This window comes from Polyodon spathula, chromosome 8 (assembly GCF_017654505.1).
Source record: "Polyodon spathula isolate WHYD16114869_AA chromosome 8, ASM1765450v1, whole genome shotgun sequence".
Lineage (NCBI taxonomy): Eukaryota > Metazoa > Chordata > Actinopteri > Acipenseriformes > Polyodontidae > Polyodon > Polyodon spathula.
The window spans coordinates 25832032-25859343 of record NC_054541.1 but is presented as its reverse complement, the minus strand read 5'-3'; the positions used below and the strand labels follow the sequence as shown (position 1 = coordinate 25859343).

Sequence of the window (27312 nt, the reverse complement as noted above, 5' to 3'; positions counted from 1 at the left end):
ACAAGTTCTTTGTAAATTGGTACTGATTGACAGGAATTTTTTTATTACTAAAACCATTTACTGTATAGAGAAAAGCCCTCTGAGATACAACATCCCAATTTAATCAGATGCCTACCATCCCCAGATAGACAGACTATTTAAAACAATTAAAAACAACTACTGTATCTTGGATGAAAATTTCAACTGTGAAACCTGTATAATGATGAATGATCATTTGTTAAATGTTGTATTAAAAATGCAAATATATATACTTGAAAAAAAAAAATCCCCATTCCCCGAACTTCCCCAAAATTATCTATATAATGAAGATCTCAACACCACAGAAAACAATAGCCAACAAAATATAAATCTATCAACTTGGGCAAGGTTTTATAAAGGTAGGTTATCATGAGTGGAAACATTTTGTGCACTGTGACAATTATCCATAAAACAATACTGCATATTATAAATATAGTATAGCTTTTAAAATGTGTTTAAGGTAAGCAAACTAATAAAGCCATTATAATGTATGCTGTATTTTTTTATATATAGTAGAAGGAACTATTGAAAATGTTTCATACTGTTAGAGGTGTGTACAGATGATGTTTTGCTGTTGTGATGATATTACAGTCAAGATTTAAATAGTCATATATCTTTGTAAAATTATTATTTCACAGAGCTGAGGTACATGATTCTGGCTATTTAATCTAATATGAACGATAAAAAAAAGACATTATATTTAGCAATACCTGTATGTACAATTAACTAAGTGTTCTTAGTTAGGAAACCTGTCATTTAAAAAATGTATTTAATATGATAACTTTGTATATTAAAATAAATGTCACTTAATTACCTATTTTTGATTTATCTGAAATATTGGATTTTTATTATTATTTTAGGTTTTATCCAAATTTACAAAATGGTGAGTTAACACAATTTTCATCATTATAAATATTTCCTTTGCAACATTATTAAAATATCGTAACAATTAACGATTATATATCAGCAAATGAATCAGTAATAAGTATAAAACTGTTTGCTGTGACTTCATCTACAGTTCATTTTTCTCTGTAGAGTTGCACTGATCAAGACATCTTAAGCCAACAATTCCAAGATGCCAATGAGGTCATACAGCAATATTCAGATAGTAGTCAACACTACCAACCAGGTAAGGTATTATACAATATTATACATTTATATTGTATTACTTTTTACAAATAAATACATTCTTTTCAATATATAGATATATATTATCATAGCATGTTTGTTATGTGTATATTATTATTATAATGAAAATTTACTTTATAAAACAACCCATTTTTGGGGGGAATATACCCCCGCTATATATTTGCGAAATATATATATATAATAGTATATATTATATATATATTATATATATATATATATTATATTATATATCATAATATATATTTCAGAATCATAATCATATATAATAGAAACATAATATAAACATGTACTGTTGTAGAGGATCTTAAAATATGTATGTCCTATAACATTTGTTTTTTTGTTACTGAACCAGAATATTATAACTATGAGAATTTCAGCAACCACCAGATGCATTTTAGACCCAACCCAAACTATTGTTCTGTTCCTGAAGCATCAATAATCAACTGGAATGAGGTGTCAGTAAGTATACAAGCACAAGAACATACATGGTTTTATTTATATAATTAATTTTCATTATGATATGATCCATTGAGATATGGTATTTTTATTGTCTTATCAATAATAATGTCTTAGTTATTTTAACACAACAGGTATCGTATCCTTAAAAAATAGATATATCTTTTAAAGGAAGATAACAAATACAGAAAATACATTAACATTCCATGTTACAGTACAAATCAACAATTATTGTGTTGTAACAATAACTTATGGGATAACTTCATAGAGAGAAAAACAAAAGAAGTAAGCTTCAATAGTTTGTGAAAAAACAGACACTGTGCCCATCACATCCACTTTTCCTACTTAAAAATTCCTGGTTTGACATGAATTTATATATGTGTGTGTATATATATATATATATATATATATATATATATATATATATATATATATATATATATATATATAATTTCTTTAGAATTGGGTCCACACTATTCCAGCTGGACCAGTGCCACACAACTTTGCCAGCAGCCCGGAAAATCAGCTTGTCTATTCTGCCTTCCCTCCACCAAGAAGTGGGAAAGGTGGGTAGTAGAAAAGAATGCCATTTTCTCTATTTGCACTATTATTAGTCTTTCTTTTTACATATTTTGTATATAGTACACCCTCGCTATATTGCCCTTCATTATCACAGACCTTAAGCTATAATGAACCTGGCCCCTAGAACCCAAATAAGAATTTTTAAAACGATAATATTAACACACACTGTCAACATCCCGGTCTGTGCACATGGGGATGCCACCTCCACAGTGAAGTCAACTCTTCTATCTTAATAAAAAGCGTGCACTGTGTAACTATGCTTCCAAAATGAAAATCATTTTATGTTTCAAAGAAGTTGGAAACTATATTGATCATTTGAAAAAAGCAGGCATATGTCTGTCATGAATATAGGTTGTAAAAAAACTTGAGGATCTGATAAACTTTTCATGTCGGGTTGATTTGGAAGAAAAGCTCAGTTTGGGATTCTTGCATATTGGATTAAGATTTTGTGCACTTTGAAACGATTCATGTCAGATATTGAATACAAGTTCAGCTCCAATTTGGGATTTTTGCATATATTAGTTAACAAATTGGATAAAGCAAAAGCAGGATACTGCATGCATGAGATGAACAGGTACATTCTACTTTTATTTGCAATCTCTTGTTTGTGGCATCAGCACTTGCTTGTTGAATTACAAATGCATTGACTTTCTTTATTCAGGGAGAAAAAAACTGCGGCTTTATGAGTATCTCCATGAAGCTCTGTACGATACAAACATGTCCGACTCGATCCAGTGGGTGGACAAAGGCAACGGCACCTTTCAGTTTGTGTCCAAATACAAGGAGAAGCTGGCTGAGCTCTGGGGCAAAAGAAAAGGCAACCGTAAAACCATGACCTACCAGAAAATGGCCCGGGCTCTGAGAAACTACAGCAGGACCGGAGAGATCATTAAAATCAGACGGAAGCTGACCTACCAGTTCAACCCAGTGGTGTTGCAGAGACTTAATCCGGCTTATGCACTGGGAAGGGAGACTGTGTACTACCAGTACATCCCAACAGAGCAGGGCTACTGCAATGTAGATAACTGGCAAAACACTTACGGTAATTACACCTGCGAAACAGAGTATGATTTGAACTATTCAGTTATCCAAAGCCAAGTTCCAAGTGACTGTATTTAGCTCAGCCATCACAATGTAAAACATCAAATAACCAGGTGGGCACCATACAAAAAAATGAGACTGTTTTGTTCAGTTCAGTTTTGACCACCAGATCTTTGAACAGGACCAGTAAAGAAACACTCTCATGATCCTAACCTGAGATATATGATTTAATGAAGAAAGTTCTCTTTTCTTATGAATTAAGGAAGTCACTGAATGAATGGATGAACTTCAGTGACCCATTCATGAAGTGAAATGTTGTAAAAAGCTGAATTTGCAAAAATAAAACCATTGGTTTCCATGGTCTATAAATTTTTAACTACTTTTGTAAGACAGTTTCAATATTAGGCACATAATTGCCATTTTAATTGTGAATTTTACAATAAAGTATTTAGAAATGTTTTGCACTGTATGTATGTGAATGCATTATTTTTTTCTGTAACAGTGAATAGTCATATGATATAAAATGTGGTGAAAATTTTATTTTTTAACAGTTTTTTATTTTTGTAAGAATATCTTAAATAATGGGTATATCTTTAAGTAAGCCAAAAATAATTGAATTCATAATGTAAAAAAAAAAAGCAAAAACAAAAAAAAACATTTGTACCCTTTAATTGTTTTCCTTATTCTACACATTTACAATTCCATAATAAGAATAAAAATATTAAGGTGACTTTCTTTTTTTGTTGGGTGAATGACAAAACAAAACAAAGGCGGTGGGTGCTGTGTGCTGGGTGTTGGTGATCCAGTTAGATCCCCTCACATACACAGGAGGCATCATCTGTATAACAATGGAGTCAAACAGTGGCAGATCAAAATACCTGTGCCATTCAAATATTAAATTAGGACCAAACACGTCATTTTACTTATGTTTAAAGACAAAAACACAATAAAGATACTGACTTACACTGTTTTGATGACTTAAACAATGCCTGTATTCCTATCCAGCCCTATTTAGATCAATTGAACAGACCTGTGTGCTTTGAAGTAAAAGCAAGCAACAGTACATACAGTATTATTCAAAAAAATATTGCTGTGGATTAATACACAATAACAGCCATCAAAAGTATGTGGACTAAGCACTTAAAACTGAAACGCGAACAAGTTTTTTCTTAAAATATGATATTTTAGCCAGATTTGTCATATTTCTCTTTAAAAAAAGGTACATAGAGTTCTACTGCAATTTGAAATTCTATCACTTCAGAAAATATGTGCTGTGAAAGGAAATCAGTCATGTATACTAAGAAGAGATTGGCCATGTGTATAATAACAGCTACTAGAAGACCTGGGGACGTGAGTAGTGTTCATTGTGCAACATTTCTTTATTAAAGGAAAAACAAGCTGCTGATGTTACAGCATTGTAGAAGGTGTGTGTATGCGCACCTATATATAATATTTATTTGAGGCTTTGTAACATTGTGGTTTCTTTTGGAAAAACAGCACTGGGGTAAATGGTCCCTGTTGTGTTAGTTCAGGCTCTCATCAGGTATCCTGGAGTTCATCCAGTTGCTCCAAAGGGTGGCTGATCTAATTACCACCAGTGTTTAAATAATCATAAATCAGACCATGGTTATGGAATTGAAACCTCCAGTGAAAGCGGTGAAGAGTAGTATTCATATTTATATCATAGTGATATTTTGATCCGCCGCAGTGTCATTGTTTCTAATACTACATAAAAATAAAACATAGCACTACTTCTGGTAGTGCGGCTGCATTGTACTCTATGGAGGAGAATACGCGTCTGCAAGCTGACTGTGTCTGCATCCAGGAGCTGTGCTGTAAACACAGACGCAGTTCCGTTGAACACTATTGTGTAAACACGTGTAAACTGGTACATACAAACCTGTAAAACCAAAACGTTTTTTTTTTTCTAAAAGTAATAGAAAAAAGAATATATAAAATTTGTTTCATATTGGGCACATAAGTTGTCATTTCAGATTGCTAACCAGCTTGCACTATTCCAATCAAAATTACTACTTTCAAGATTAAATATTTCCTTCTGCTATATTCCCAGTTGCATTTGTGAAGAAAAAATGAAGGATTGTTGTCCCCTAGGTGCATTAAAGAATAAGCAACTAGACTTTCATTAAGTTGGCATCTTGATAAATCCACAATAGTAGCAATCTCTGTCTCGTAGTCAGTCTACAAACAAAGGGTTGAAAAAAACACATGTGCTAGAGGAGGAGGGGGCATGTCTTGTTTGCTGCATTTATAAAAATAATAGAATAACATGTTATATTAAAAAAAGGCATGTATTGTAATGCATGGTTCACATTGACCCACGTGGCGGTTCTAGGTAGAACTGTTTATAACTTTTTATTTTTGCGTTTCTGGCTACCAATTTCCTTCAGGATATTTAATTCATTTGTAAAAAAAAGGAAAAGTAAAAAAGTGATATACACATATGATTTACAACAGAAGATTAATTCATATTCTAAATACAAAATGGGTCAAACTGACCCACATGACAGTTCTAGTGTTAATTTGCTTTGTGCTATTGTGCCATGCATGTGTATATGGTATACCAGTATGATGTTAATGCTTGATTTTAATTGTTTTGTAAATAAAAATAACAGCATATATACAGTGCCTTGAAAAAGTATTCAGCCCCCATCCCTTTTTTCACATTTAAGCGTTTCACAGCCTGGGATTTTGATGCATTAGATTGGGAATTTTTATTTGTGAGTCACACATTCTTCTTCACAGAGTCCTCCCTCCCCCCAAAAAAAGAAAAAAAATAGTAAAGAATAAAATAATAAATATTAAAAAACTTCATTTTTAAGTATTCATCCCCCTGGGTCAAATCTTGGTTGAACCACCTCTGGCAGCTTTTACAGCCAGTAGTCTTTTCGGATAACTCTCTATTAACTTTGCACACAGTGATGGAGCTATATTTGCCCATTCCTCCTTGCAAAATTGCTCAACTTGCTTAGTTGGGGAACAGTGATGGACAGCAATTTTGAGGTCTTGCCAGATTTTCGATGGGATTAAGGTCAGGACTCTGACTGGGCTACTCAGGAACATCTATTTTCTTCATTTTAAGCCACTCCAGTGTGCAGTGTGCTTTGGATCATTGTCCTGCTGAGGCAGAGGGGTGCAGGTTTTTATCCAGGATTTCTCTGTATTGTGTGCCATTCATCCTCCCATCATCCTAACAATACTGCCATTCCCTGCTGCTGAAAAGCATCCCCATAACATGGTGCTACCACCGTCATACTTTACTGGGAGTGGTGTTACCTGGCTTGTGTGCAGTGTTTGATTTGTGCCACACATACTGCTTAGCTTTCAGGCCAAAAAGTTCCACTTTAGTCCACATTCTGCTACATAACTGCAGTATCTTCTAGGTGACTTTTTGCAAACTCTTTGCTGGAAAGGATGTGGGTTTTTCTCAGCCAGCGCTTCTTCCTTGCCACTCTCCCATAAAGGCCCTTTTTGTGGAATGCCTTGGAGATTGTTGATACATGAACATCATCGTCCATCGCAGCCATTGACTTCTGTAACTCATTTTGAGTCACAGTTGGCCTCACAGTAGCTTCTCTAAGAAGTGCCCTTCTTGTCTGGCAACTAAGTTTAGAGGGGCGGCCTGATCTAGGCAGTGTGGTGGTAGTTTCGTATTTTTCCAACTTCTGTACAATGGACTGCGCTGAGCTCCGAGGGATGTTCAGTGCCTTTGAAATGGTTTTGTAACCTTCCTCAGATTTGTGCTTCTCTATAATCACATCCCTGATTTGCTTAGAATGCTCTTTCATCTTCATTTTGGTTCTTTCTTTTGAAAGTCTCTACCATACTGTGGGACCATACAGAGAGAGTGGTATTTATCCTCACAGATTAATTTAAAGCAGGTTATTCACTAATTTCTTACACAGGCGGAGTCCATCAGTAGATTATGTGACTTGCTGAGGTAATATATTGCACCTGAGCAAATGTAGGCTTGCAATTACAAAGGGTATGAGTACTGTTTTAATCTGGTAATTTCAGTCTTTCATTTTTAGTAAATTCTTGAAAGCATTTGGGATTTTTCTTTTGATTTGACATGGTGCTCAAGGCTTTGTAGATCAGAGGGAAAAAAATCCTAATTTAATCTATTTCAAATTCTGAATCTGAAACTCTTAAATGTGAAAAAAGGGATGGGGGCCGAATACTTTTTCAAGGCACTGTAGATGCATTTATAGTTTTAGAGCTTTTAAACTGACAGGGGCCAGAACAGAATAATCTGTAATGGCAGTGTATCACACAACACTGCCCGTTACACAGTGTGTTTACACCTTCATTGTATGTGCAGTGGAACATCTTTTTTTCTGTTGCATCTCTGTAATTCTGTTCATGTCTCATATCAAATTGCTGAACTGGTATTAAAGTGGTGTTAATGGAGATGACCTTTACAATCTGCTGGCACAGTGCATGCATAACCATCCAAGTTACATGTTTTTCTAATATACTTTTCACTTTCACTGTATACACATCTGTACTTGCTTTTGTTGGATAGGAACAATTTTTGAAAAACTGGCCTTTTTTTTTTTTTTTTTTTTTCCATTTGAAATTTTCGCACACTAGGAAAATATCTTACATTTTTAAGAGTGACCGATCACCTTTTCAAAGCTATTGGAAATGACACACTTCTTGATATGCAGGTGGTTTATCAATATAGAACAATTGATTTCGCAGTTCACTACTTCTGCTCGCAATTCTTTCGTTTTTAATCAAATAAGCCCAAAAGAGGAAATAGAACTGGGAATGATGCTTTCTGTCAACAAAAAACAAACAGCACGGTATGTTAACCTTTAGTGAATTTTGACAATATTGAAAAATGAAATAAATGATGATACTGAAAACTGTTTTTTTTTTTTCCAAACGTTATAAAAGTTGCACACATTTTTTTTCTTATTTAACTTTTGTAAACTACTAGTGTAAAAAACAAATAAACACATTAAACTAAGGTTGAGCATTCATGCTTATGCAAAAGTGACATTTTCAGTTAGCAAGTAAGTATCAAAGCAATCAACAGTGATCCATTCCTGTTCTCGCCCTTTAAGATGCCAAATGTAATTAGTCAAAAATATTTTTTAGAGGGCTTGTGGGATTAAAAGTATTAGACCTTCTTTTTGCTTTGCTTCATAGTCAGGAGAACTATGAAAACATGTTGGTAGTGGATTAAAAGGAACATACAACTGTTTTTTTTTTTAAAACTTGTATACACAATGTTGTATCAAGGTATTGCTTGGTATGTTTATACTGCAATATAGTTGTCAATTGCATTGAATGTGCAAACCATTAATGTGTATTGCAATGACTATGTCCGTGTGTGTGTGTTGTGCTGTTCCTTTCCTAATTCCAAATGATACAGCATTACATTGAATGCTGTGGATTATGGGGGCTTTCTGTTTCCAGTGGTTCCACGCAGTCACATGTGTGGTTGAGGTAGGGCTTACATTAAAGTATCATACCATTAAAAAGTGATGGGAAAAGCACAAGTAAAAGCAATCAACCATTTCAAGAGGAATAATCACCATAATTATGTTTTTGTTTTGTTTTGTTTGCAATTGTCTTGATGTATGTTGTACATTTTATTGTAGTCCAATGTATATTTTTGTATGTATTTATTTGGGGATGGGTGGATGGGGGTGGATGGTTGACCAACATATACAAATAACTAAACAAACTCCAAACCTATCCATGGTTGTCACAAGTGATGGGATCATAATATGGATAACTGGATAATTATTCTTTTTTGGCAGAAGGGCCAAAGCCCCTGATTGGGATCACCAGAGGTTTCCTCCTTAGTTGGGGTTTCTTTGTGTTACTTGGTTCCATTGTGTTGTTGCGTCATTGGGTCAAGGTTCTTACTGCTGTCTTTATTGATTCTTCCATGGACAATGTTGTAAATAAGATGCATTCATATAATCAATACCTTTTAATTGGTATTGCCTAAAAGCTTGTTTGTTGTGTAGTGCTTCAAATTTTAAAATGGCTGAAGAGCTAAAGGAACACCATTTTTTTGTTAAATAAAATACATTACCATGCAGAAAACAAATATAAACTTAGTGTTTGATAGATTTAATGTTAGATATTGGGTGTGCAACAAAAATAATAATAATAATAAAAAGTAAACAATTCAGAATATTAATTCAGACTTTTATCTGGTTTTAAACAATAAAGAATACATGTGCAGAGGCAGTGTTGTGTTTGTGTTACTGTGTCTGATTCTGACCACTACAGGTGAGATGAGAATGATATACACTGCCAGGTGCCTAACCAGAGGTTTCGAAAGTCCTCCAAAGAGTGTGGTTGTTGACAGTGCTTTTGTGCTTTATAGTCAAAGAAATGACTAGCATTGTCATCTAAACATGGATAGTATTAATTTTAAGACCAATTATGACTTTTTTATGGTTTTGTTTGTTTTGTTTTTTTTCAATTTTCATTCAAACAATAACCATATTTATTATTTTTATTATTTTCTCCCCAATTTAGTAATGTCCAATTATTTTTAGGCTCAGCTCACTGCTACCATCCCTGCGCTGACTTGGGAGATGAACACACGTTGTTCTCCGAGGTGTGTGCCATAAGTCGCCCATTGTTTACACACTGCAGACTCACCATGTAGCCACCCAGAGCTACAGCGTCGGAGGAAAATGCAACCCTGGGCAGCTTACAGGAAAGCACGCTGGCGCCCAGCCAGATCACAGGGGTCACTGGAACCGGCCTGACTATAGAGCGTATCCTGCACTCCATGCGGAGCGCCTTTACTGGATGTGCCACTCGGGAGCCCCCCTCAGACATGTTTTTCTTAATCCATTTTCTAATATATATATATATTGTACACCGGTTATCTATGTGGAAAGGGACAGTGGAAGGGGAGATACTCAGGAGCGGACATTCTGGCCATTAAAAATTGAAAATACATGGATAAATATTGAAGCAGACATACGCGTCATAGCAGAAATATAAAGTTGACCAAAACACACTAAATTAATGATTTATTAAGGATGGGAGAAGAACAAACTAGGGGACACAAGGTTAAAACTGGCCCCCTACTGTATTGGTCAACCTTAGTCAATTTGCACAGATTTTGTATGTGAGAAGGTGATTTAGCCACCCTTTTAAGCAGCACCATATTTTGGCCACACACTTCCTATAGCTTGAGGAATGTGTGTGGTATGTGCGTACTATGTCACGTCCTCACAACAATACAGAGAGAATTTTGAGTTTCTAAACTGCATGGAAATGCAACCAATGTTACCCCTATGGGCTTCAGGTCGTAATGCAACACTAATATTCTTCCCTTCAGAAAATCAGCCTTGAGTCTTTTAAAAAACATTTTTACTAAGTATTGTAAATAATGATCCAGTAGAGCGTTATCGAGAATAAACATCATAGGTTATTAAACAGGTAGGAAATCAAATTGCAGGTGAAATAGCGTATCCCTTTAAATCTGTTCTGGCAATCCAGCATCTTTCATGAGTTTAAGTATTCCTCACAAAAAAAAAGAACAATGGTACGTGTCATCTGACAGGCCTGAGTGCTATTCTATTGCTGTCCTAAGGCATGACAATGATAAAGGAGTGGCAGGAAGGAAAGAGCATAGTGCGGGGTGTAGTCTGAAAAGAGGACTATGCAACTGTTCCTTCCAGCGGTAAAGAAGATAATATTACACATGCTTCACTGATTACAGAGCCAAGGAGAAATGTCACAGGACCTCATTTACTAGACTTTGTGTGCAGCGTTCACTCTCTCTCACTTTCTTTCTACTACTTTATATGTACATGTTGTTGGTCTAAAACAATGTGAACACCAATGGAGAGCGATGTCTTATTTAAAGAAACAAGCTGTAATTCTTTACATCTAGGTTGCATTGTTACTTTCAAACACTTGGGAAGTCTATATATGTCACCATAGCTGGACTAATTTAGAAGAAAAACAACCAATCACATCCCAACTGTTCAATTATACCCGACAGCTTGGAATGCTCATAATCCAGTAAAAAATGCTTTAAAATCATAATTGAACGTGGCTAAATCACTTAAAGAAGTTCACCATGGTCAATTTTCACAGTAAGTTTGCATTTCCTATGCTTTTTTGCTAATAAAATACATTTACTTTGCTTTACTTTTGCTACCATTGATTTTACAATGTTTTGGTATTGTTACATGTGTTTATCCTGTTTTCACAATGCTTTTTCTAGACGTTACATCACCTTTGTGTGTTTTACCATAGTATACTGCTGTAAACTTAAATATTAAGGTTCTGTATATACTGTAGTTCAACACAAAGTTCATACAACATTTTAAAGACTTGCTATTAGATTCTGTAACATGTATTATTTAAAAAAATTGGTATCACGTTCCTTTGGTAATAAAAGTGTACCTTTTAATATGTACAAATGAAATAAATAGACTTCTTGACTTCAGTATCTAAGCGCAGTGTGTGAAAGTGTATCGCTATTTCCCACCATTTGCCAGAAGGTGGCATACAACATTTATCTACTCTAACCATATCAAGCCAAATCTTGCCCCACTGAAAACAATCCACAGTGGTTACTTCAATGCTAAAATCAAGCAGTGATCGCATCATGTGCATACTCCAAACAGTTTCAAATAGTGTTGTGTCTGTATTGTGTTATGTTCCACACCATAATACCTTAAGCCTTGCATTTCTAACTTGAGCGGAGGTGGGTTATATTTAGAGTAAGAATATCTTTTTCTGGGATGTGTTTGTCTGCTACCAATAAAGGCTGTATATTTCAAAAAGCAATTACATAATACAAAAGCAAAAACGCTGGGTGTAACCGATGTGTGAGTGCTGATTTGATTCAACAGATTGAATTCGAATTGCCATGGCTAAAGCCCTCTTGCAATTGTAGGAGTTTAAGATAATTAGCACCATTCATTAGAAGTTTGTTTGTGCGGATATGATTTGGTTTAGAGATATAGTATAACGCATTACCACGTACATATTTATTGCATCAGAGCAGGTGTTACACAGTTAATCAGAAGCAGGGATTGGAATGCACTAGTAAAGCTGGAGCAAAGTTTAGAGTCTAGACTCACCTTTGACTCCCCCTGTCTGCCTGTAGAAGGAATGTCTTGATAAGGAAAAGTTTGGTTTAAGAGACTCTCAAGGTTTTAGATCAAGCTTATCACTTTTAAGGTTGAGTAATAAATCAAGGAATTTATCAATAAATACATAAATAAAGTGGCTTGTGATGTACCATTACAAAAAAACCCTGGAAATGTGATATTTCACACTGCGTGGGGTAGAAAGTAGCTTGTTCTTACAACACTCTAATCCATATTTTTTATACTATATAGTTAAATAAGAAAACTGCATACTGATACAAAGAAACTTCAGAAAGCTGTGTCAAATAACTATTAGTGTATGCCATATACTTTATATACAGTATATCATCTTCAAACTTTAATGAAACAATATTTTTAGTACAATACCAATTCAGCCAGCTTATTAACTGGTACGGCTTGACACATGGAAAGCATCTACTCTGAGAGTTCCACTTACAATTCCCTGCCAGGCATTTATAGTGTGAGAAATGCCAGTCAAGTGAAGCTGGTGAAAGGAAATAATTATAATCTGCATCTTTTGATTGATCTTACTCTATATATCAATATTACAAATTTACCAAATTGTTGGTAATATTTTATAGGCTCCAATTTAATATTACAGTTTATAGGCCTGTGTACTGCTGCTTTTAAAGTAGCTTGAATAATATCTTAATAGAATATTTACTGGACTGGAGGGCTGGAAGAGAGTTTAGTTCATCCTAACAGAGATTTACAAAGCATGTATGAGCAACATTAAAATTACACAGAACGCATATTTCCTGGAGTAATTTATCACATACAGTAGTGCTCCCATAAATATATATTGCTGGTACAATATTTCAAACGTCAGATCAGCATGCTAGATGGCAGTAATTATATGTGCTGACTGACAAGAATGGAAAGGTGAGGCACACAGTGCTGTTTTAATTGCCTGTGGCAACTACCATTGTTAAACGCTTCGGAATGATGTCCTCAAAATAATATTCAATTGCATAATACAAAGGTATTTATCATGCCGCCCTGCACTGGAGGACCCTAAATCAAGCAAGGGCATCATCTATCTGGTTGTAAATAGATGTTGAAAGGCATTTTGGGGGTTGGTTTGTTGACAGCAATTCAAAGAATTCAGAATATTGCAGCAGTTACAATGTTAGGTAGTTCTTTGTTGTGTAGACATGTTTGCATATATATATATATATATATATATATATATATATATATATATATATATATATATATATATATATATACACATACACTACATTTAGAAAAACAGTGTGGCAGAAATTATTTCACATTAAAGTAACAAGGAGCTGCCATTTTTTATTTGTTTCTTAACATTTGGGTAATTCACTGTCAGCTTCTAACACCTACTTCAGTTGTGGTCAGTGCACATTTGAGCTGTAAGTATTTGACCGCTTTAGCAGTATAAACACATGGTTTTGGAAATACATTTGGCTGGTCTTGATTTTTTTGGGGGGTGATACATCACTGTCGATCAACCATAGCATTCATTTATTTGGAGACTTCTTTTTTGTTTGTTTGTTAACCCCTTAAAACCCCTTGCCAGAAACTTTTATTGCTTATGTCATAACTGTTGATATTAATTTTGAAAATGGACAACGATTTATTTATTTATTTATTTATTAATATCCAATACCACACAATAAGGCGCTGTCTTTAAATGAATGGCATTACAAAAAAATTAGTTGAATTTACTATCTGACTGCATTTGACAGCTGAAGCTTTCCCTTCTAAATGGTTGCAGATCTAAATACCTTCATCCTTTAAATCAAAATTAGCTCCCTGACATTTTATGTATTTTAACAGACTAATTCATTACAATTAATATATTCATGGCGGTATTTAGATCTGCCGTTGTTTAGATCAATTAATAAACCTCATTATCTCAAGTTGTCTTGTTAGAGGCATGGACCTGAAGTTTCATGTGTCAAAGTATTAATCAGAATCTTCAAATCTTACACAGGCATGTAATATTTATTAGCGTTATAAAATGAACAGATGGAGCAAACCAATCCCTCCTATGGATATGCAATATAATTTGATCATTTTTAAAGGACTAAAATAAGATTGTGGGTTTAATGTAGTCAAGTTGATAACATGCAAGATGTATGGCATTTACAGTACGACAAGGCAAACATATTTACAACACAAGGGCTCATTAGTTGAAGCATTTCGTTTTTCTGTGTAGCCATGCCCAGTATAGAACTCACACTTCTTGCAGACAATAACAACGCAAGACTAAAAAAAAAAATCCCTGTAAAAACAAACAGGGGTGATGGAGCAGGCTAGGTATGTCCATCTCAGGGAGATTTTACCAAAGGAAGGAGGTGCTATCTGACTGCTGTATATAAGGCAGTGGAATTCTTCTCTTCTGATCAGATATTGCACTGCAACTAATCTACCAGTCTGAGGGCTTCTATCACTATCACTGAGTATCGAAAGACAGTGCTGAAACTTTTTGGGAGAAACAGTTAACAATGCCAGAGCCCATGAAGAAATCTGGTAGGTGTCATACAATTCTTCAGTTGAGTAGACTATTGTGAAAAGATTTTTTTTTTTACTTGGTAGTGTTTACATACTATAGACTTTTACATACTACTGACTTTCATATATTTCAGATTTAACTACAAAAATATGAAACATAGTTTTAGTAAAATGTGAAATATTCCAATGATAAATCAGTGGCATTGAACTAAATACAAACTAATTAAATAATGCGTATTCAGTTATTAAATAAATAATTCAATAATTCATTGTACATGAAATCTGAATTCATGTCTGTGTGATATTTTAGTTGTTGAGAGTCAATCTCACTATTGTTAAGCAGTTTAAAGAAATGTAAGCGTGATTTTGATCATTTGAATAATGCAATTATATGTTTTGTATGTCAACATGTGTCTTTTAACTGAAAATAGCTTCTTATGAGTAAACTAAGTCTGCCACATAGGTAAACTGAGACCCATCAGTATATGCAACACCTGATGATGGTATAAAGCAGTGCATTCAGTATAGCTGACATATCAGCATCTCATATTAGATACAATGTCACAGCTGAGCAACTACTTCCTGCGGCACACACTCAATTATGCGACACACAAGGTGTTTGTGACTGTACCAGGAGGCCTGACATTTGTTTGTATAATGCACAGTTTTGGATAACTAAGTTCTGGATAATTGAGAGGAAACACTATTTCTAAACTAATATTAAATAAATTTAAAAAAAAAAACAAGATGGGATTTTGTTAAGATATGCAATGGCATTTTTTAAAACTGTTTTGCATTTTGCATTCTTAATTGGGAAAACTTGGCAATCCCTGCAGCTTGTTTGAAGTGAATGTCACACATCATTTGACAAAAGGAAATAGATTGCTCTTTTTATAGCAAATACAACTTACTAAATCAATGCAAAACGTTACCACATGGCCGCTTCAGTTCCGAGTGTGTCTTTATTGTAATGAGAAACAGTAAGCAAACAAAACACATGTGCAGCCAACATATATACTCTGCATTTCATAACTCCTATCACAGGAATAAGGTTAGTGAAAGTTTATCAAATTAAACTCTGGGTAAGTGCAGTTTTAAATTACATTTAATAAAGGATGAATTTAAAAGTGTCTTGAGTTAAACTATGATATCCCTTTAAATCTCCAAGCTACATTTACAATAGTTCACTTATATATAATTTACTCATACAGTATGTGTTTCACCAATATTAACTCAGGTGTCACTCCATGCTTCTTCATGTTAAAAGATGTTTCATAAGAGTTTTGGAACATATGCTGTAGTTTAAAATAATATTAATGATCAAAACAATCATGTTGAAGTTACTGTATGTGTAGAGTTCTAAATGGCAACTGGTGTAGCATGATTGGTTGGGGTCTTGCTGTGCTTTGTCTAGGGCTGATAATCTGTTTGCAGTGCATTTTTACTGAACCAGAATTGTGCATTACAAGTGATATAACCCATCAGTGCCCAGCCTGGTGTAAAACATCCTAATCGGAACACAGAAATGACCTCAGTAATGGTCTATTTGTTTCTTCCACATAACAACCCAGTTTCAGTTGTCACTCGAAGCCTCATTAAATAGTGAGTGTTGCTCTTTACTGACCCTCTCCTTGGCTGTTTTGACTGTCAGCCTGAGTGATATAGCGGCCTGACTTGAATGAACTGAGACCACCATAAATAGCTACAACAAATGTGTTTATTAATACAAACAGTTTATCCAACTACTGGACATTGGCCCAGTCTCTAGATATTGACTCATGTGATGCTTCAAGAATGCACATGCATGCTTCATTTTTACTGCAATTCCCTTTTCACATAGTACAATAATCTGTTGCTCTATGATGGGGATTAAGAAAGGGATCTCTATGATGGTCGCAGTTATTTTAATGAACTTCTATAAATCAAAATGGAATAAGAAAGTAAAAATAGATACAATTGAAATTCTTTTGATGTGTGATGAAGAACATCTTGGACACATGTTTCAGTCTGAAGATCTCTGACGGAATCATCTCTGCCTGGAGGGTAGATTAAATCGGTATAGCCCTCACATTCTTGATCTGCTCTACTGTGGCATTCGATATAACTTGACATGTCATATTTACTATGGAAGGTGTTTCACCTTCAATGGAACTACCTTAGGGTATAATTGCAGAACTTGTCCATTGCCACATTTTATTCATACTTTTGTATCTATTTTTAACATCTTTAAACAATATAATCTATTCATATTTGATGGTTACAATTAATGTCTTCTTTCAGTTTGTATTATTCTCTCCATTAGTATACATGTTTATTTTCTTTGTACTGATACAATAAAATAATAATAAAAAAAATGATTACCATTACATGAGAGTAGATGTTGAACTTCATGCTGATTTGAACTCGGTTCTCGCCAAGATAAGCACCAACTAAGACATAGCTTTACAGTAAACTAATGCGATCCATCAGCATCTCCATCCATTTGCGTTGTTTTCCATTTAATGATGTAGATATCCTTCTGTCTGGTGTTGATTGCTGAAGTGTAATGCTGGCTCCAGGGATCAGCTCATTTTGCCTCCTTAGAGCATTAGCACACACAACGGCTGCGACGCTGGCTCCAGGGATCAACCCAGTGCAGTCTCCCCAGCGCATCAACATGACAGCCGTCTGGATTCAGCTAAGTAGGGTACACCTCTGGGGTCTTCAAGTGGGCACCTTCCATCCTCTGTGTTTCGTTGACTAGCCCACGACACCTCAAGAGGGCTCAACAGTGATTTTGGCGTCCCAGCATCACCCCCCTCCACCCCCCACTCAGCTCAGCCCAGCTTACTTACCTGTACATCAGCGTTGCTTTCTTTCTATTGTGCTTGAGATCCCCATCCAGAATCTTTCCGTCTCAACCACAGCCAGTTGCTGCTCCTTTCTGCTGTTTCAGATAAGTTCTTCACTGTACGACGCAACTCTTGGCCACTGAACCCAACGTCTCTGAGAAACAAGGTTGTAGAGTGTGCCACAAATCCTCGACAACCCATCTCCACTGGGTAAACTCGGACTCTCCATCCTCGCTGTTCCATTTCAGCAGCTAGTTTAGCATACCAAAGTTTCTTCCTCTCATACAACTCATCCACAGCAGATCATCTACCAGCCGAACAAGGCGTGCTGATCCAGACCACAAGACAATGTCTGGTCAAAGGTTAGTGGTGGCAATCTCACTTGGAAAAATAAGCTGTTGACCAACATCTTCCAGCATCTTCCAGTCTCTAGCAGCTTCCAGTTGTCCTGGGCGAGGCTTGGTTTTAGCACCTTTTCTTGGTGGTTGCTCTCCTGGATGGAGAAATAGTCTTTTGTGTGTAATGCTTTGATGAAACTGGTGGCAACTTATTGGTCAGGCCAAACATCGCAGCACCTGGTCATGGCACCAAGTAAACTGTCCTTGGCTAAGACCCACCTTACATCCTGTCAAAATGTGCCTTAATGTTGCAGGTGATGAACTCAAAGGACCTGAGGGATCCTCACCCACCCAGAGGTTTAGGTTCTGTGGTGATGGGAGAACATCATATGCTGATCTGTTGAGGAAACTGATCCTGCTCTGTTCCATTGTCCATAGGTCTTGCCAGCCTATCTTGCATTGTTCCACACTCTCCCATTGCATCCATTCTCCCTGCTTGGTCTGGAAAATGGCCTTTAGACACCTGATCCTCTCCTCCTGCTTTTGCACCTCATTGATTACTGAGCTGGGGTTGCCTTGTGCCATATAGGAGTTTGACTGAGACCAAAACCTCCTTTTCCATGCTGAACTTGCCCCATAATATCTCCGATTCGAAGGGCAACCTTAGCATCTTCCACAGCTTTCTTTGCCGTCCATTTTCTTCCAGTTTTCAACACAGATGCTGCCTCCCTTACGCATTTGTCGTGTGAATCTACCAATGTCATTTCCAGACAGACTTTGGCGCACTTAAACTCCTCGGTTAAAGCAGAGATTGGTAGCTGCAGTATTCCTTTACCATAAAGTCCCACTCTGCTGAGGCAGCGTGGAACTCCCAACCATTTCCTGACGTATGAACTGATTAAAGCTTCCAGCTTCTCAACTGTTGTCAAGGAAACCTCGTACACAGTCAGTGGCCACAGCAGTCTTGGCAGTAGACCAAACTGAAAGCACCAGAGATTCAGTTTGCCTGGTAAAGCGCTGCTGTCTTCAACCCTTCCACTGAACCATATGCATTAGCCAAATCCAGGAATGTCACATGGAGCTCCTTCCTCTCCTTTTTTGCTGATTGAATTTGTTGCCAGATTATGCTGATGTGTTCTAAGCATCCTGGAAAACCTGGAATGCCTGCTTTTTGTACTGTCAATGAAGCAGTTCTTTAATAGGTAGGTTGACAATTTCTGAGCAATAATGCTGAAGAAAATCTTGCCTTCTACGTTTAATAGGAAAATAGGATGAAACTGACCGATGCTTGTAGAATCCTTTTCTTTTGGTATAAAGACTCCACCTGCTCGGCGCCATGCTCTTGTTTTTCCCATGCCACTTTCATCAATTTCCACAGGATTCGTAGCACTCCAGATGCACTCTTGTACACTCTGTATGGAACTCCATTAGGCCCTGGAGATGATGATGCCCTTGCTTTTCACAGCTTGCTCTACTTCTTTCCACTTAGGTGCACAGTTCTCCATTTGGTATTCGGGTGGATTGATAGGTGGAATATCTAAAGGAACTGACATAGGCTCCTGCCTTTTTGAATCTGTATTCAAAATCTTTTTGAATATCTCTCCAGCTCAAACTTAGATGATTTTAGTGTGCCATTTAGTGCTGAATTTACTTTCATATTAGAGCCCACCAAAATATGTCTTTGCTATTGCTTTTTTTATTTTTTAATATATTATTCACGTTTCAGTCAAACCAGTGTAACTCTAATATACAGGAGTCACAAAATGTCTCTTGAATAAAGCTCACTAAAACCAAATAGTTAGATAAGTGTGTTGAAGGAAGAGTTTCATTCTATTCAGGCTTGCATGCTTAAGATCTCCCAAATTAATTTTGTTCTCAACACTTGGTGGTAGTTTTATCTCATTTTAGAAAATGATTTTATATCTGACCTTTTACAAGCTAGAATACCAAAGGTTTCTAGGAGCTGTTTGACTTGTTCATTTCTTACTTCTTGCTATGTATTTACACCAATTCTAGGAAAGACCAAAGTTAAGCTTAGTGCTGGTTTATGAGAAGGTACTGTTTTTACTTTTAAGGCCACAGGTATTCCATGTGAACATGACAGCTATTATGTATAACAACCCAAAAAAATCCTTGTTCTTCTACAGATGGAAAAGATGAGAAACCAAGCTCTAAACCAGAAGGTAAGTGTGTGTGTGTGTGTGTGTGTGTGTGTGTGTGTGTGTGTGTGTGTGTGTGTGTGTGTGTGTGTGTGTGAGTGCTTCATCCCTTTTCTTAAACCATTCAGGATTTTTCTTTTACTCTTCCTTGTGTACTTTATAAGAAATTCAAGGAGGTTATTTGTGTATGACACAAGCCAAAATGCTTATTGCTAATTATAATCTGAGCTCAGAGGAAACAGCATGAAAGTCCTGATTTAGAACTAATTTGGACATTAGTGTAGTAAAGATGCCAACCCAGGAATGCAATTGTTGTATAGCAGACTAACAGGAGAGCATTTGCGTGGCCATGTTAGTATCTCATGATGGCATCAGGTTGTCGCAGCCTTCAAAGCAGTTATATGGACAAATAAATTGCTAAAATTCAGTACTGGTGTCCCATCTTCATTCCAGGACTTTAATTTATTTCTCTGAACTTCCTACAACTGGACTATGTTACCATAATATTCAAAGTAAAACATGCTCACTTTTTCAAATAGGAGGATTTATGAGCATTAGATATGCAATACTGATTGGATTTTGTGAGTAGTAGATCCCTATATATATATTATATATATATCATATATATATATCTATATATATATATATATTATATATATATATATTATATATATATATATTACATAGTGTTAACAAGATTGTTTAATAGTGTATATACTAGATATTTAAAGCATGTTAAAAAAATTCTGTGAGTTTCTTTACCAAGTCATGACATAATGCGAGTCACACGGTACTGTACACTGTTTAACTCTTTGATACCCAGAATTGTTTAGACTTTCGAGAATTCCACTCATTGTTTGATAGCCGTAAAAATAAACCAGTGATTTTGTGTTCTGATTCTATTCCAAAACTGTTGTAGTAGTCATAAAGTAAAGCAAAAAAAAAAAAAAAAAAAGCAAAAGCAGAAGCAAAGCCAGTGGAAATGTAAGGTTTTGCCATAGGCCTAATGCAATAGATCAGACAGCATTGTTGCCATACCAATCTGTTCCCACCTCTGAACACTAAAAATCCTCACATTCCTACCCTGTTAAAGGATGGCGCTCATTTAAGCTGCGTGATCCTTGTCTGTTGATACAGCTGACAAAAATACCCTTGACAAGTGGGATTTTATTCAGCAAGCACTGATGTCAGTATCACTCCCTCATTCTAACCCTGACCTTGGGAGCCTAATATTTGGACTGACAAAATAATATGCAAGGTATGAAGACATGAATGCTATTGTAATTTGGGTGGGTGAAAACCTGTAGCTATTTAGGAGGGTTAGCAAGATATTTAGAAGCAAATGGGTACAAAGCCTGGTCATTATGTGTTTATTGATCTCTCGCAATTCTTGTTGGAGGGAAGTGTATATATATATATATATCTGTTCATATATAATTCGTCTTGACCAGGATATTAACCCTTGTGATGTATACATTATATATAAGGGGGTCTTGTCAATACTGTAGTTTCAGTCTCTATGGCATGTATTGGTTAGAGGCTAGTAAGTGATACTAATTTTGTGTTTGTGGAATTAAGGGTGGCTACAGTTAACACTGAAATGACTGTACTTTTCTGTTGAAATAGAAAAAATAGCAACATTTACTCAGACACACTCAAACTGACCAATATGCAAAACATAACCAAACATCAGTGTTAAATTATATTCAATGTGTTCATGTATAGCTGTTTAGAATGATTTTGCTGTCTTTGCTTATTTTAATTCTGTCTTACATGGCAATGTTTGATTATATGGTTTGAATGATTCCTCCAGGAGATTTGTTTTAATTTTGGTTCTATTACTGTAATACAATTAGGAGGTGAGACATGTCATGTCTTTAATGCAGAACAAACCTAATATTGTGTTGCATACTTAGCTGCAGAAAATAATGACAGTGTTCCTGTGAGTTCACCATCTTCAGGTTGGTGAGAGAGAGTCTGTCTTTCCTGTTGATGTGTGTTTCCTAGTGACCGCATGTTTCACATTTACATTCCCTTTTAACATTTTTTAATTTTTTTTAAAGTTTCTTCATCAAGAGTGTTTTTGAGGTTGTTTTCTTGTTTTTGCTTCAACATTACACTGTATTCCTTTACCCACTGGCTGAAAAACTGCGTTGGCACGTCCAAACAGTCATTTATTCACACAAACACATTGCTGTGCTCTTAACATGTGTGTTTTGTTTACTTGTCAAGTGATTTCTTAACCTGTTTTATTGAAGTTGTTGTTTAAATGTGCTTGGCTTCATTCCCAAAGTATTTTACTTTTTTTTTTTTTTTTATAACGGATAAAGGCATCTAATAAAATTATAAAATCAGCAATAAACAACTTACATATTTAATTTATCGAGCTTACAAGTGGTCAAAAGTTGCTAATAACAATTCAGAGTAAAAACAAACTTTGAAAAGATTTACTTTTGTGTATGTACGAGGTGCCAAAAAAAACCTTGATTATTACTGTATTGGTTTGCTGAAGTACTCTTTGATTGTATGCTCAGTCAATACAGGGTTATTTGTTATTAACTAAATAGGATCACATTCTATCTTTGCACTCGTTTTTATCAGATTTTCAGCAGCTGTGGGCTTCCGTCATTTTCTGTACACATGCACTATAATTAATTATTGAGTGATAACACTGTTAATGTACCAAATTATCCAAAATATTATTTTCAGGCTTTAGAATTTCAAAAATTCTAATAACTGAAGTTTGCATACTTCCTTGTGTTTACCTTGAGATGCAAAGATGGCCAAATGGGTATGATGAGCACATTAGGTTCTTCAATACCTCACTCTACTCATTAGTCTACATACAGTAGATACTGTACATGAAAACATGGGATACATTTATATATATATATATATATATATATATATATATATATATATATATATATATATATAAAATCAGTATACAGTATATAATCAAGCTTTGGGTTTTTGTTTCCTGACTGGCCCTCATATACTGTAGTTGTTTAAGAGCTCTTGTCTTTAAACTGTGTTTGATGTACAGAGCCAGCAGGAGAGCTAAAGGATGAAGCACCTATTAGCGCCCCTGGTAAGTAAATTATTTGTGTCGCCATTTTTTTTATTGTGTCAGTATATAATATATATAGATATATAGATAGATAGATAGATAGACAGATAGATAGATAGATAGATAACACTTTAGTTCGAGGATCTGTTAGAAAAAAATATATGGATATCTATAGACGCTGCTAGGATAGTAGCATTTTAGAGTAAAAAAACTTCAGTAAAAAACCAAGTCAGGAATGTATTTGAATTGAATACAATAAATTGTATACATTGTTTATAATTTTATTATATATAATTTTATAATTATATATAACCTTCCGGGATGAATACGGCGTTTCTGAATAATTTGCCTTTAAAGTCTCACTGAACCGATACATTTCAGTTTAAAGCCAGTTAAACTTTTAAATCACACAATTAGGTTTTGCTGTGTGTATAATTTCCAAAGTGGTTTCAATAAAAAATAAATGTAGACAGGTGAGTTTCACGTGGTCGATGCAGATCCACATTATAAACATATAAGATTAACAACAGTGTGTAACGCCTTCAGGTAGGGTTTTTAAAAAAATTCCTCTTGTTACAATGTTCGATCTATTGATGTTGAGGTTTAAAGATTTTAAATTGAGATGAGGAAAAACATACATGATGATAATTGTCAGTTAGAAGCCGACAATTCCCTTTGAATCAAAAGCACTCTGCAGAACCTAATGACATAATTTAAGAGCATTACCATGTTCAAATTAAATGTTGGTTTGTTTGTTTTTTTTGTTTTTTTTTAAACCCTACATGAAGATGTTACACAATATTGTTATGCTTTTGTGTTTATAATGTGGATCTGCATCAGCCACGCAAAACTCACCTGTCTACAGATTAAAAGTTGACAGGTGTGTGTGTGTGAATCTATCTGCATGTATACGTGTATGTGTGCCAGCTCACAGCAATGGAAGTAACAGTACTATTTTGCATAGTATGCTGTACATTTTTTTTTGTCTTCAACTAGATAATAGCCTTTCTGAGTCAGCTAAGGAAACAAAAAACTCAGGTAAATGCAACTTGCAACATCTGCCTGTTGTAACTCCAGCTGTTCACTTACATTCCAGCTTCATTTAACACTTGATGAGGGAGACATATAAAAGTTTACCACATTATATTTTGGCAGTTTTCCAAATGCTTTTTCCATGGTTATGCTATGCGTTTACCATAGTTCGACATGCTTACCTATGTTTTACCTTGTTTTCGATATGCTTTATTACACTTTGTTATGCTTTTACTATAGTACACTTTTATAAGGGTTTCTCAGAGCTTGTGATAAGTCATTTTCTACATTAGTCCAATATTGTATCTATAGACGCTGCTAGGATGGTAACATTTTAGAGTAAAAAAACTTCAGTAAAAAACCCAGTCAGGAATGCAACTTCCTGAGACAATGAGAAAGACTGCTTGTGATAATGAGAGGATGGCTTTTGCTGAGAGGAAATATATACAATTTAAAATTGCCTCCTACATAAAGTGTGAATGTATACTTAGTAAGGGGACTTGTATACATTGTTTATAATGTTCAATATCTTTCTATCAATACATGTTTAATAACACATCCTAAAACTAAAGTGTGCTTTACATGTTAAACTAACACAAATGGCTATAAGTTTTTTTATGTTCATATGCCCTGGTTAATTCAGAAACTGATACATTACCCTTAGAAAAATATACTTCAAATATGCTGGTTTAGCATATTCACATCTGACACATTAATATATGTATATATTCAACAGTTATCTGTACATTTAGTCTGAACTTTTCAGTTGTTTTATGTTTCACACATGAATTAACACCATTCTCAGCTCTCTCTAATGTATATAGGAAAGGTAGTGCTATAAGCAGAGATATACTTACCAAAGTCATTCAATGTAACCTTGATTTTTATCACCTCTTCTGTCAAGCAAGAATCACCTATATCTTATTGATTTGGATTGAATGTCATGTCTGATATACTCTCTCATATATAGTTTGATGAAAGGTTAAATGCTGCTAATAGTCATTATTATTTTAATGTATTTCATCAGAATATTGTGTGCATTTACTGTAGTAACTTGATATTTTAAGTATGATCAAGATAAAATGAAAATCTAATTAAACATGCTCATATCCAGTATACATACAATGTATACCTCCAGCCTCTACACTATTCTGCAGCATTAAAAAGTGCATACACAGTGCCTAAGGCAGGCAACAATGAAAAACCTGCAGGGCTTAATTTTAAAGTATGTAATGACTCAATTTAAAAATATTTATTGTGAAGAAAATTTGTTGAGTAATTCCTAAATTAACTAATACATTATTTAATGAGACAATAGACCAGCATTTGATATTGTAATATAACATTCCTGTTATTAAATGATTCATATAAAGTAAATAACACCATTCACAAAACATATCTTTAAGTTCATCTCCCTGTTTGCAAATGGCAAACTACCTTGCTAAGAAACCTACAGAGCCAACTAGATATTGGAGCTATGTATAAGGCTGTATAGTGGATTATGTCCAGTTTGTTGGTGTTGTGTATAGGATGAACACAAAGCTTGTTTTATTCAGTACTCTTTGTATTTACAGAAAAGGAGGAAGATGAAATCGTTACTGTTATTACCCCACCACCCGCTGAAGGTCTGGATCTGATTAAACCCTTTTCAGCTGTCTGTGTAATAGATCTTATCACACCCCATAGCAAAGCAGCTCAACACTCTCACTGCAAATGACATTCTCCCTCATAGTATGTATTACTTAACATCCCATATCAGTTTAGAGACTGTAGATGACCAAAACACAGGTTCAGATTTATTTTTTCAAGAGCAGATGCATCTCGTTAACTAAGTGTGGCACTGTAATTTAAAAAAAACAAAGTAAGTCACTTGTACTGGGGGGAGCAATACATAAGGAATGAAACAGAATCATTACTACACTGTGTGTGTCATATACAAAGATCAACTTGTTTAGTGTGAATGTCATTATTAGGATCACTGGACAAGTTCTGACTGTAGCATAAATAAATATTAATTATCAGTCACAAATAGTAATTACCAAGATGCTACAGTATGTTTGCTTAAGTCTCTGCTTCATGGTTGATGTTATGTACTGTATATTTTTACTTTACATAAAACCATGTGTGTTTTTTATCATTTGGATTCCAAATGATAAAATGTTAAACCTCACTGTAAATTAAGTCAAATATGTCCACAAAAATAATGTCACCATGTAGGTAATTGCAAAGTCAAATAGTAAGTAGCTTCAGTTTACATGTGTTTATTACTCTCTTCTTACCTGTCTATGATGTTTGCCATTATTACAGTGTATTACCAGCATAACTAAAGGAAACTTGTTTATAATGTTGCAGATCACTAGATGGCATTGACTCTTATTTCTATAAAGACCCTTTGGCTGATCTAGCCTATGTTACATATATATATATATATGGCAGGCAACTAGAACTACAAAATGTGCCCCGAACTCAAAGTCAAAGCACATCAACAAAGATCTAATCCATTTCACAAGAATAAAGTGTTAAGTTTTTATACATTACATCTTATGGGTGGTGGAGTTGGGGGCTTTGTGACCACACAATGCCACTGCATAAAACGTTGTATATTTCCATTATGCTCCTGAAGTGTATCTGCTCATGAGAATTAAACTGTGTTCTATGCTTAAGCAACACAGTGTTTCTGAACCATTTTACATATCCTGTAGTATGAAATAGAACCATCGCAGAATCACAATTTCATGCTTTTATTAACCTTTCCCCATGGCTTTCATCTTCCAGTTGAGTGTTTTGTTTATGTTGCTCCTAACATGGCGATGTGTTTTGGTAGTGGATGTTTACATTTCTACCAAAACAGCTTCTTTCTGAATCACAAACTTTATTACAGATAAAGAGGATGAGCTTGTGACAAGCACCCCATTGCCTCAGCCTCCGTCAGGTCTGTGAATAGAATCCGTCTCAAGTGGTCTTTCATACATTTCTGACTTGTGTGTGTGTATATATAGTAGGGATTTTGCATAATAT

At 35.1% G+C, this 27312-nt stretch overlaps 2 protein-coding genes across 7 annotated transcripts in view; both read left to right on the top strand.

The window, feature by feature from the left end:
* The first annotated feature begins 342 nt into the window (after positions 1 to 342).
* Positions 343 to 3722, top strand: LOC121320268 (transcription factor Spi-C-like). The gene is made up of 6 exons (XM_041258522.1): positions 343 to 377; positions 879 to 901; positions 1054 to 1147; positions 1520 to 1626; positions 2084 to 2189; positions 2867 to 3722. The coding sequence occupies exons 2-6, from the start codon at positions 899 to 901 to the stop codon at positions 3322 to 3324; spliced, it is 768 nt and encodes a 255-aa protein (XP_041114456.1). The 5' UTR covers positions 343 to 377; positions 879 to 898; the 3' UTR covers positions 3325 to 3722.
* Positions 3723 to 11183: 7461 nt separating this feature from the next.
* The window catches only part of LOC121319672 (myosin-binding protein C, slow-type-like), a 52089-nt gene continuing 35960 nt past the window's right edge, over positions 11184 to 27312 (top strand). For 3 of the 6 annotated variants that reach the window (XM_041257340.1, XM_041257334.1, XM_041257339.1), the window contains exons 1-7: positions 14778 to 14882; positions 20181 to 20216; positions 22109 to 22153; positions 23239 to 23283; positions 24259 to 24300; positions 25869 to 25919; positions 27176 to 27226. In XM_041257340.1, the coding sequence (XP_041113274.1) occupies positions 14858 to 14882; positions 20181 to 20216; positions 22109 to 22153; positions 23239 to 23283; positions 24259 to 24300; positions 25869 to 25919; positions 27176 to 27226 (295 nt within the window). In that variant the 5' untranslated portion in view covers positions 14778 to 14857. Of the gene's footprint in view, positions 11352 to 14777; positions 14883 to 20180; positions 20217 to 22108; positions 22154 to 23238; positions 23284 to 24258; positions 24301 to 25868; positions 25920 to 27175; positions 27227 to 27312 lie in introns of those variants that run through there. The other 3 variants (XM_041257336.1, XM_041257338.1, XM_041257337.1) reach the window with 3 other exon arrangements.

What these genes read in the sequence shown, in the direction of transcription:
- LOC121320268 (XM_041258522.1), top strand. An exon ending in TCAACTGGAATGAGGTGTCA is followed by an intron (nt 1,627 to 2,083) that starts GTAAGTATACAA and finishes TAATTTCTTTAG; the next exon opens with AATTGGGTCCACACTATTCC. An exon ending in TCCACCAAGAAGTGGGAAAG is followed by an intron (nt 2,190 to 2,866) that starts GTGGGTAGTAGA and finishes TTCTTTATTCAG; the next exon opens with GGAGAAAAAAACTGCGGCTT.